Source organism: Urocitellus parryii, chromosome 9 (assembly GCF_045843805.1).
Source record: "Urocitellus parryii isolate mUroPar1 chromosome 9, mUroPar1.hap1, whole genome shotgun sequence".
NCBI classification, from domain to species: Eukaryota; Metazoa; Chordata; class Mammalia; order Rodentia; family Sciuridae; genus Urocitellus; species Urocitellus parryii.
In genome coordinates, this window is record NC_135539.1 from 7,580,321 (window position 1) to 7,591,100 (window position 10,780).

The 10,780-nt window shown below is 59.0% G+C and overlaps 1 protein-coding gene across 2 annotated transcripts; it reads left to right on the plus strand.

The window, feature by feature from the left end:
• Positions 1-870: 870 nt before the first annotated feature.
• On the plus strand, positions 871-6,600 carry Hs3st6 (heparan sulfate-glucosamine 3-sulfotransferase 6). Of its 2 annotated transcripts, none has more exons than XM_026385541.2 (2): positions 871-1,361; positions 5,913-6,600. In XM_026385541.2, exons 1-2 carry the CDS (start codon positions 949-951, stop codon positions 6,526-6,528), a joined length of 1,029 nt encoding a protein of 342 aa, XP_026241326.1. In that variant the 5' UTR covers positions 871-948; the 3' UTR covers positions 6,529-6,600. The 2 variants fall into 2 exon arrangements, with proteins under 2 accessions (XP_026241326.1, XP_026241327.1); XM_026385542.2 differs by having other exon boundaries at positions 871-1,331.
• Positions 6,601-10,780: the final 4,180 nt, after the last annotated feature.

Here is a 10,780-nt window from a genome sequence, read left to right on the forward strand (position 1 = left end):
TCTGAGAGCTCCCTGGATCACTCCACCCTCAGAGGGAGCTCCTTGGACAGGGGATTGGGCTTCCCCTTTGCCCCTGTTGCAGGTCTTCTCAAATTCTTCATGCCTCCAGAGGGACCCAATCTGCCAGCTCTCCAGATGTGTTACTGACATCTGGGGACCACCAGGTGGATGAGGCTGGGCAGACAGACCTTGTGACTGGGTAGAAGAGACTGAGTCAGCTCACTAGGCTGCTGGAAAGAGCACATGACTTCTCTGAGCCTGTCTCCCCAACTCGACTTGTCTAGCCCTCTCAGGAAGGCAGGGTTCCAGCCCCGCTGGATGGCTAGGCCCACTGCCAGTTGCAAGTTCGAGGCGCATCGCAGGCTACTTGACCTCTTGGAAACCCCTCCGGGCACTAGACTGCCTGGCTGGTTTGTTCTCCTTCTGCAGGTGGGCTCCCGGGCTATCCACGCACTTCTTTGGTCCACATGGCCCAGTGATGAGGCTCCAGCTCCCGGAGCCCAGAGGTTAACTCATGTACTTGCTGCCCCTGCCCGGGAGGGGCCAGGATGGGCCTTCTAAGAATGAGTCCTGAGCAACTGAGAAGCCCTGTCACTACCTTGCGTCCCTCCCCTGCGCCGCATCCTCCCCACCCCCAGTGCAGGAGTGAAGACACGAGCCAAGCTTGCTAGAGCCAGGATCTCCAAGCAGGCGCGTCGGGGTCGCCCCGGTGGCCACCGGTCGCACCGAGAGTCCACCGGTGTCTGTGTGTCCCAGGCGCAGCCCCGGCCGGGGGTAAGGGGAGGGGCGTCCCGGCCCCGCCCCAGGTCCCGCCCTGTGCCCGCGCCCCGGCTGTCCCGCGTCTGGACTCGGAGCAGAAGCCGGGCGCTCGCGGGCTGAGCGCTGCGCGGGCCGGGATGTGCGCCTGCCTGCGGCCCCGGCTCCCGGGCCTGGGTGTGGCGTGGCCTTATGGCAGGTAGCGGCGGCCTGGGCGGCGGGTCCGGGGACGGCAAGGGCACCGGGTCCGGGCAGGGGCCCCCACTGAGGGCGCCCCGCGCGCTGCTGGCGCTGGTGGCTCTGGTGCTCGGCGCCTACTGCCTCTGCGCCCTCCTCGGCCACTGCCCGCCAGCCGCCCGTGCCCCGGCCCTGGCCCCGGCGCGCATAGAGTTGACCAGTCCTGCCCGTCGCCCTGGAGCGCCAGATCTGCCGGTGGCCAGCGGTTCGGGTCTCCGGCGCTTTCCGCAGGCGCTCATCGTGGGCGTGAAGAAGGGTGGCACGCGCGCACTGCTAGAGTTTCTGCGGCTGCACCCCGACGTCCGCGCTCTGGGCTCGGAGCCCCACTTCTTCGACAGGTGCTATGATCGGGGACTCGCTTGGTATCGGTGAGCTTCCTACCCATCTGCTTGTCAGCTTCTATGGGCGCCCCAGCTGGTGCCGTACAGGGAACGCAACAGGAGGAGTCCTGGGACATTGGGACTGAGACCAGCCTGTTGGGGGCTCCAGCTTGACCCCATGGATGTAGCTCCCAGAGCAAAGGTGGTACCAGGTCACGGGTCCCAGGAACTTAGAAAACTCCGGGAAAGCCCTGTGGGAGTCTATGGAGGGGCTCGCATGATTGTGGTGGGGATGGGTGGGTGGGTGTATGATCCCACTCAGGAAGTAGTTTCCAGGCAGTGGGATCTTAGAGTCCAGTGGCACCCTGTCCCCCAATCATTACTCTGGGTAGCATGGCCAATCATCTCCTGGCCAGTTACCTTAGAAAGGGCCTTCAAGTTCCCTCTGGCCTCCTAAAAAGTGCTCTCACCCTAGGGGGCTTTTTTGGTCTTTGGTCTGGAGAAAGTTAGGTCTGGGTGTAGGAAGGAGAGTGCTGCCCTCCAGTATCTGTCCAGGTGGGGGATTGGGACCCAGTCTCCTGCACAGGGCTCTGTAGCTGCCCTGCACCCCAATTGGGGTGCTCCCTGCCTCAGCTGAAGCAGGCTGCTGAGCTTGGCACTGGAGGCTAGAGCCAGGCCCTGCCCTCTGCCTCTTGCAGCTGTGTCTGTGTCCAGAAGTCTCCCAGTCCTTTCCTGTGGGATAATGAGGATTCACAGAGGGCTCTCGCCTCTTCCCCAAGCGCAGGCCCAGTCTAGGACACCTGGAGAATTAGTGGGGGATGGCAGCACCCAGTCTGGACCCACATATGCACAGCAGTTTCTCTGTTCCTAGATCCTCCCCTCCAGCATGCATTTGCTGTTTGCCTTTTGCACTGAGATGACTGGTAGGTGGGGCGGGGTGGTGGTGGTGGAGAACAGGGGAGCTGGCTCCTGACCTCTGAAGGGTAGTGCTGGCCTGGTGCTAGGGAAGTTGGGCATGGTGAGGGAAGGTATTCCATCTCTGGGCATCCTCCCAGGTCAGGCTCCAGGGAAAGACCACTGGCCCATTCCTGGTGCAGGGAGGGGAGGAAGAGCAGAAAGGAGAGAGGGGCCAGAGGTCAAGGGAGCACCTTTTAATGACACACAGACTTCATGGCCGCCACTGGCCCCATGAGCTTTGACAGGAGTTGAGGGGATCTGTGAGGTGAAGAGGAACTGAGGAGAAGCCAGGAGGGTGAGATGGGTAGGTGCTGAGAGGTTCTCAAGGCACCAGGATCCCAAGGCCCACCCAGGTGTGCCCTGGCACTAGCTCTGCTTGGAGGGAAAGTTCTGGGGAGGGCGAGGGGTCTGAGAGGCAGCAGGGACCAGCCCCAGGGTGGGGGTCATACCCTCAGCCCTAGGGGGAATCTTAGGGAGACTGACATGTCCAGGAGAGAAGTCGGGGGCATTCAGGACAGTGTGACCCTGCTGAGAAGAGACTTTTTACTTCCTCGTTTAAAAAACCCACCTCCAGTGAGGGTTGTGGAGGGGTCAGGTCCTGTGGCCACAGTCCCATTAATCCAGGACTGTCCCTCGGGGTTGGCCAGCACTGACCCCTCTGATTCAGAGCAAGCCACGTGTGAGCTTCTGAACAGTGTGTCCCAGTGTCTCAGGCATGGCAGTATGCTGAGGTGTGCAAATATGGCGCCGTTCTGCTCATGAGTGCCGCAGCCTCTGTGCTGGTCTGTTCTTTGGACCATCATGAAGAGGCCCCAAGCTCTGAAAACGCCCACCCTTGCCCCAGTGTTCCCAGACACAGGCCTGGGTGGAGCCCCCCAGTTCCCCCAGGGCCCTGTTCCAGGTGCAGGTTGGGGGAGGTAGGAGAAGCTGTTCCCTCAGCTGAATTTCTGGGACACTGCTCCACTGAGAACTGATCCACACTTACCCCCAACAGTGACCCTGGCCATCCCCTGGCCTTGGTAAATGGGTCCTGGGTTGCCCATGGTCACACTGTTTTCCCTTCCTGGATCTCCATTTGCTCATCTTTTGAATACTTGAGCACCATGGCCCCAGAGAGTCCCAAACTCAAACAGGATCTGCTTCCTGTTCACTCATCATTGAGCACCCACTGTTTGGCAGGTGCTGGAATCACACAGATACCCCAGGAACTCCATCTGGGGGCAGGTAGGAGCCAGAGGGATTCCAGGGAGAACCTCGTTAGTTCTCAGAATGCAAAAGCAGTGAATGCAGAGGGGGTATGTGTTTGTAGGGAGGAAGGGGCTCCTATGGGGCCAGTCCTCCCCATCCTGTGGCTGAGGACAAACCCCCCAGTACTTTCTGGCATCAGGTTAAGAACAATAACTGGTTTCCACTGGGTCCCAGACTCTGCTAGATCTCCCAGGCGAGGTATGGGACACAAAGGTGGGGGTGCTGAGAAGAGAGGAGGGAGAGTGGCCCAGGGCTGGGTGGAAGCCACAGGGAAATACAGACCAGATGAGGTGGGCTCGGCGGGGAGGGAGGGTCCTCTGAACCGCCTGTCAGAAGTTTGCCATGGACGGTCAGAATTCTGCTCTGCACATCCTCCCCCACCCCGAAAAGTGCTCATCCCCCACCCCACCATGAGGCCCAGGGAGGCCTCAGAAATCATTGATCCCAAAGATCTCCCATCTCAGAGCTGACTTGTGGTGGAATGAGTCTAGGAAGTGCTTGTCCCCAGTCCTCCTGCTCCCTTCCTTGACAGGGGGTCTGGGAGTTACTGCCCCCTTGGAAGTTCTGCTTCTCCAACTGCCTGGAAGAGCAAGCATGGAGGGAGAGCAGTCTTCCAGGCCTCCGCAGGAGAAGGGTCAGAGATGTTCAGAACCAGGTGTCTAGTCTGGGAAGGAAAAGGGCTGGGCCCCTGAAGTCACTTGATGTGGGGAATGGGGTGTGGTCAGGGCACATCAAAGATGGGAGGGGATGAGCTAGGGATGGGGCTCCAGACGGTGACTTCTGGTGAGGCCATGTGTCCTCCCTTCCCGGCAGTGAGCTGAGTGAGGGGACACTCCCCTTCTTATGACTCCCCCTGGGGCGAGGGGGCAGACTGCAGCCAGGGTCTCTTGGAGCTCTCCCTGGGGAAGTCGGTGCTGTCTCCAAAAGGATCCCCAGACATACAGGGAAGGTGGTGGGAGTCAGGGGCTCTGGGAGGAGAGGACATGTAGACACCACTTCCCAGGTGGGCCTCAAGGAGGGCTGAGGGTCAGCATCCATCTTCAGCATGTCCTGCTTCCTCTCTGAGCCTCAGTTGCTGCCTGTCAAATGGAACTGGGGTAGAGTGAGAATGGTTTTTGCTCACAAGCTATTGGCTAGCTGAACCCTGGACCTTGTTTTGAGGGATGGGGTGGCTCCCCCCCATACTGCCCACCCAACTGTGTTTTGGCTATGGTTGGTGCTGGGGAGCCTGGCATCCTGGGTCTGTTTGGCACATGTTCGTACCTCCTGTCCCACCACAGGCAACTGCATTGTGGGGCTCTGTGCACCTGTGTCGGCCTGACAGTGTCCCTAGGGGTCTGAACATGGAGAGAGGACACAGGTCTGTGGATCAGTTAGGCTGGCTGAGACTGGACTTGGCCCTGTGTGTCCCCCTCCTGGCTGGACCAGTCCTCGGGACTCTTGGTGGGAGCAGGGCTGGGCAGGGCTGGGCAGAGGTGTCTCCTCTCTGGCACAGGCTCTTTGTTGACCTAGTTCCCAGCCCGCCCTTGGAGCTGTTTGCTGAGCTGACCTGCCCTGCCCTGCCCAACCTCACCTGCACTACCTGGCTTGCAGGCACTGCCTCAGGACACCACTTGGGGTGCCTGGGCCTGCCCAGCCTGGGGGCTTAGGATGGGCTCCCCAGGTTTGGGAAAGTCTGGGGGCTGTGGTCAGCTGACTCCCTCTGAATCTTGGAGTCTCAGAAGTACTGAGTCCTTGGCCTGGCACTCTGGGACCCCTGCAAGGTCTGGAAAGCCCCAGGGTCGGGGGTCACTGCCATGTCACTAGTTTCTCAAATGTTCGGTTTCTGCTGGTGGCTCTTTGGCATTCTGAGTTGGGCCCAGGTGGGTGAATGAAGGCCGGGGGAGGGTATAATTAAACTACAGGGCATGGGGGAGAGGCCCCCTGCCAGCGACTCTTGTCAATAACAATAATTGATGACCTAATTCAGGGACGCTGTCAGCCATCAAATGAAAGGGTGACCTCAAGTGATTGGAGCACAGAGGCCTGCAGGCGACAAGGCCAGGCTCGCCAGCTCAGGGGCACTTGGTCTGGGGTGAGAGGAATGTCAAGGTGGGGGCCAGCAGCTCTGATGGGTGGGGTTGCCAGGCCTCGGAGGAGCAGACACTTGGGCTGAGGGGTCCTAGAGCTTGCCCAGGATGGCCAATGGCTGATGAGGAGGTCACTATCCCCAGTGACCATCATCCTATTTTCCCTGGGCCCCCTCAGTGCACCTCCCGTCTAGCTCTTCAGGAACTGGGTCTGAGTGGGAGGGAGGGTAAGCTTCAGGTCTAACCTGGGGACAAGGCTTCACAGCCGAAGCACTCACCCATGCCCAGCACCCACTCGGGCCACCCCTCTTCCCATTGTCCCCAGGAGCCTGATGCCACGCACCTTAGATGGCCAGATCACCATGGAGAAGACCCCCAGCTACTTTGTGACACGGGAGGCCCCCCGCCGCATCCACAGCATGTCCCCAGACACGAAGCTGATCGTGGTGGTGCGGAACCCAGTGACCAGGGCCATCTCTGACTACGCCCAGACACTCTCCAAGACCCCCGGCCTGCCCAGCTTCCGTGCCTTGGCCTTCCGCCATGGCCTGGGCCCCGTGGACACGGCCTGGAGCGCCATTCGCATTGGCCTCTATGCCCAGCACTTGGAGAACTGGCTGCGCTACTTCTCTTTGTCCCATTTTCTTTTTGTCAGTGGTGAGCGCCTGGTCAGTGATCCAGCAGGAGAGGTCGGGCGCGTGCAGGACTTCCTGGGCCTCAAACGGGTTGTCACGGACAAGCATTTCTACTTCAATGCCACCAAGGGCTTCCCCTGCCTCAAGAAGGCCCAAGGTAGCAGCCGCCCCCGCTGCCTGGGCAAGTCCAAGGGCAGGCCCCACCCCCGTGTGCCTCAGGCTGTGGTCCAGCGCCTGCAGGACTTCTACCGGCCCTTCAACCGCAAGTTCTACCAGATGACCAGCCAGGACTTTGGCTGGGACTGAGCAAGACCCAGGCAGACATGTCCTGGACAATCAATAACTGTATTTATGTTTGCCCATCTGGTCAGATGCCTCCACGTGCTAGGTGGAGAGTATTTAAGGAATAAAGTCTGGATGGGTATCTTCCACTTGGCCTTGAGATGGGAAGTGCTCACACAGCTAACTACAGGCACTGACTGCTCAGGTGTCATCCCAAACCTGCTCCCTAAGAGTTCTTGAAGGTGGCACGCACTTGGTCACATGTCACAGATGAGTACATGAGGCTCGGAGAGGGTTAAGGCTTGCCTAGTGACGCACAGCTTAACCCTGGTGGCTCTGGAGGCTCCACTCGGCCTCTCTTCTCAATCTTGGGAGGATGAGCAGGGTTGTCTCCATGTCTCCATGAGCAAGGCTTCCCCTCAGTGGTGGACAGGATTGAAGTGGGGTCTGGCCGACTGTGTGTGTTGCACCCACAACCCCAGCTGATCCTGCACCCAGTGCCTGGGGCTGCTCCCTCTTGGCAGCCTCCTGGAACTGCCAGGTGGTGAGTGGAGATGGCTTCCAGCCAAGCGGGTCCAGTGAAGCCCAGCCCAGCCCACAAGACCCCGCCCACTCCCCCAGGCCCTCACTGCCCCAGCCAGATCAGCTGCTTTTATCCTGTGCCCTTCCCCCAGGACAGGACAGGAATCAGTGCCCATCTGCAGCCCAGCTGCCCACTCCTAACCAGGGAGGCTGAGAGGCTTGTCCACCCCTCTCCAGGGAATGTGAGGCCCCCTCGGTAATGACTCTCACTTGCTCCCGGCCGTTTACTCGATGCCAGGTGCCTACCAGCTGCCCTGATAATGACCTTGGGGCTGCTTGGGCCCAGGCCCAGCATGCCTGTGCTGTCCCAGACCTGCCACGGGGCCTGGCTGTGTTCCTGGCTGTGTTCAAGGCTGCTCCTTGGATCTCATGGCCTGTCCTTGGCCCTGATGTGGCCTTTCTACTTCTCAGTTACTTGGGCTTCTGTGTCCTGGGTCCCAGGGATGCAAGCAGTGAGGGATGGTTTGAGGGGCAGTCTGTCAGCCTCTGTCCCTCTCTGACGGACTGGCAAAACTCACCGTGAGCTAGTGGCTCCACCAGTCACCATATCCTCTGTCTTTGTCACATGATCCCATCATGTTGTGGACACAGGGTCAGTTCATATTGATGTTCCAAGAGACTCAGTGGGACGGGGAGGTAGATGGGGACATCTGTCTCTCTCCAGCTATTAGAGACCCCTGTGCCGGGTTTCTGTTCTCGCAACTAAAAGGCTCAGGGATTACTCCAGTTAAACTGGGCTAACTGGGCTGCAAGAAATAACTACACAAGAGACACAATACCTTTTTCTTTGGGGTCACTATGACGGCTCCTCTGACCTTAAGGGTCCGCAGAAAGAGAGAGAGTGAGAGCACGCACTGACCCCTTTTATTGAGAAGCTATTTAAATGAGGCAAGGGGTCAGGTTTCAGGGGGCTGAGTCTATCTTCATGATGTCCACTGTCAGCAGGTTGACTGACACCTGGGTAGGCCACACCCAAGGGCACGGTAAGAGAAGGGGACTCACACAAGGCACTTCCATGGAAGATTCTATCCTAAACAGGGCAAGGGGTTATATTACAAAGAAACAGGTGAGCATAGCTTCACCCAAGGGATTGTAGCAAGACACACCCATGCACGAGACACCGACCCTCACACCCAAGAAAGGTGAGGAAAGCTCTGCCACATTTCCGCGACTAAGTGCCTCAGCACCCAGCTGGGGAGTGTGACTTAGTCACGTGTAAGGTTGGCCTCCCACACCTCTGCTCCTATTACTCTGTGGGCTCAGTGGAGCTGGGCTGAGGGGCTGGAACTGTCTCCAGGCCCCTCCACCCCCGGCAGGGTTGGGGGTGGTTACAGGCTCCCCTCCTGGCACTGGCTGGGCTAGTGCAGTTCCAGCGTGGTGGGCAGATGTGGGCCCAGATGTGAATGAGATGAACCCATAGCTTTCCCCAGACTCGAGACTGATGTGGTGAGGGAAAGGGCTGGACAGTTACAGGGGCCAGGTAAGGAAGGGACAGAACCCTAGCAGGACAGGCCCTGCTAGGCAGTGAGTGCTCATCGTGGTGTCTATGTCCCCTCCTCTCCCTGAACGTGCTGAGCTTGCTATGTCTGGAAGCCCTGGGCCCACACCATCTCCCCCCTCCTTTGTTCTCCTACAGGGAGCTCTCTGAATGGCAACTAGAGGGATGTCCTCAGAGGAAGGCAGATTCCATTATTTTAAAATGCTCCAATCCCAGCCCTACCCCCACTGCTTCTAGGATGAAGACCAGATGCCTGCCTGCAGCTGTGAGGGCCCTCGAGGCCTCTCCCCACATCTGCCTGCTCCACTCAGCCCTACTTTCCTGCTTGCTGGCCCTGGTCAGTTCCTCACACCTGCTATGCTCTTTCCAACCTCACAGACCTGGCACATGCTGTTCCCTCTGCCTGAAATGCCTGTCCCCACAGAGAGTGTGAATGGAGGTAGAGGTGGCCGTGCTTCTGCTGAGCTTATCCAGGTGACCCACTTTCCCCATCTAGGGCACAGAGTTGTGGGGAGCACTAGTTTACCTGACTTTGAGGCCTGGGCCCAGGGCTCAAGGGACAGATTCTGGAAACAGAGAAGAGAGAGGGTGGATTGGGATGTCCCTCTTGTCCCTGCCACTGGGAACTCAGCCTGTGGGCCTACGCCCAGTGCAAGGTGCCCAGCTGAGCTCCAGAACACACTGTGTGCAGATGTGGTGGGTCCTACAGGCTGAGTGGGGGTGGTAGGGCTCCTTGGGGGAGTCATCGGCCTTTAATTAAAGTCCTTAAATTGTTTCCCCAGCTGCTCCATGGTTTCCATGTTGGAACGTTCCAGAACGGGTGAGAAGTGCTGATTCAATTACCTTCTTCCTGTCCTGACCAGGAGAGGGGCCTGGGATGGGAATGGGCAGAGATGGAGGTCCTCACAGCCTTGGGGTTAAGGAAGGGGCTAGGAGAAGCCTGGGGAGGGGGCCTCGCTTAGCCCCAGCCTCCTGGTCACATGTGGTCCAGGGTGGGTCCTAGGAAGAGTGGGTGGGGGGCTGAGTGAAGGTGGTGTTCTCACTCTGGGCCTTGAACATGGCAGACGCTGAACCTGAGCAGGCCCTGGCCTTGGAAACAGGGAGGAACAGGATCGTACTCTCCACTGGGAGGCTGCATTGGTAACCGGAAAGCCCCCTCTAAAAGAGGAGACCCAGAAAGTGCCCGTAGCTTTCCCGTCCTCCTCCTTCCTATTGGCACCCCTGCAATGGTCCTCACCATGCTGTCCATCCCAAGGGGCATACTGCTTGCCTTTGTGCCTGACCTCAGGGACAGGTCAAGGCAGAACCTGGAATCAGAGCATGGCTGGGGCTGGGCCTGCCGACCCCTGTTCCTCCAGGAAGAGCTGCCTGAGGCCACTGGTTCTGGGTGACCCCTCTGATGAGGGCTGAGCTGGCCTCCTGTGGTTAGAGCGGATGGGACTAAGGAGTGAATGTGAGGCAGCCTTGGGCTTGTTCCCCACTGGACTCCTTGGGACTGTGAAGGGCAGGATTGGGGAGGTAGAGGGAAGCTGGGCCCCTGGGGTGCAGCTTGGACTGGGAGAGTCTGCTTTGGGCAGCACCTGTGGGTTCCTTTGCCCCAGAATCAGGGGTTTACTTTGGGGAAGGCCTGATCCTCCTGGTCCTTGTGGCTGGTTTCCACATGGCCCAAGGTACACACTCCAGCCTCGTGCAGTGGGCTGTTCTCTGGCTGCAGGAGGGGACCACGCCACGGGTGAGACAAGGACTGAGTGACTTCAGAAGAGTTGAATCCCCTCGTAGCCCCTGCCCCCATGCCTTCCTGCTCCCCTTCCCATTTGCCAGCCTGCCTTAGGCTCCTTGTCCCCTTTGAGGAGCTGCTGAACTGTGGTTTCCTAGGGGTCCATTTGTGGTGACTTCACCAGGGCAGGGATGCTTGAAGGCCTGGACACTTTAGTCTGGGCAGTGCCTCGTTTTAATCTGAACCGCCCATGCCCTCTGTTCCCGTGGAGGCTGGGAAAGTGATGCTGTCCTGAACCTGGTGTCTCGTTCCATTCCAGAAGTTTCCTCTCAAGTTGTCAAGGGATGACTCTTGAGGCCAGATGGTAGGGGCTTAGGGATGAGGAAGGTTCCCTATGATTTCCTTTTATCCACCTTGTCCTAGGGGCAGCTTTGGGCAGCCAAGAACCATCGGCAGGAGCCCTGCAGGAAGCCCCTTGC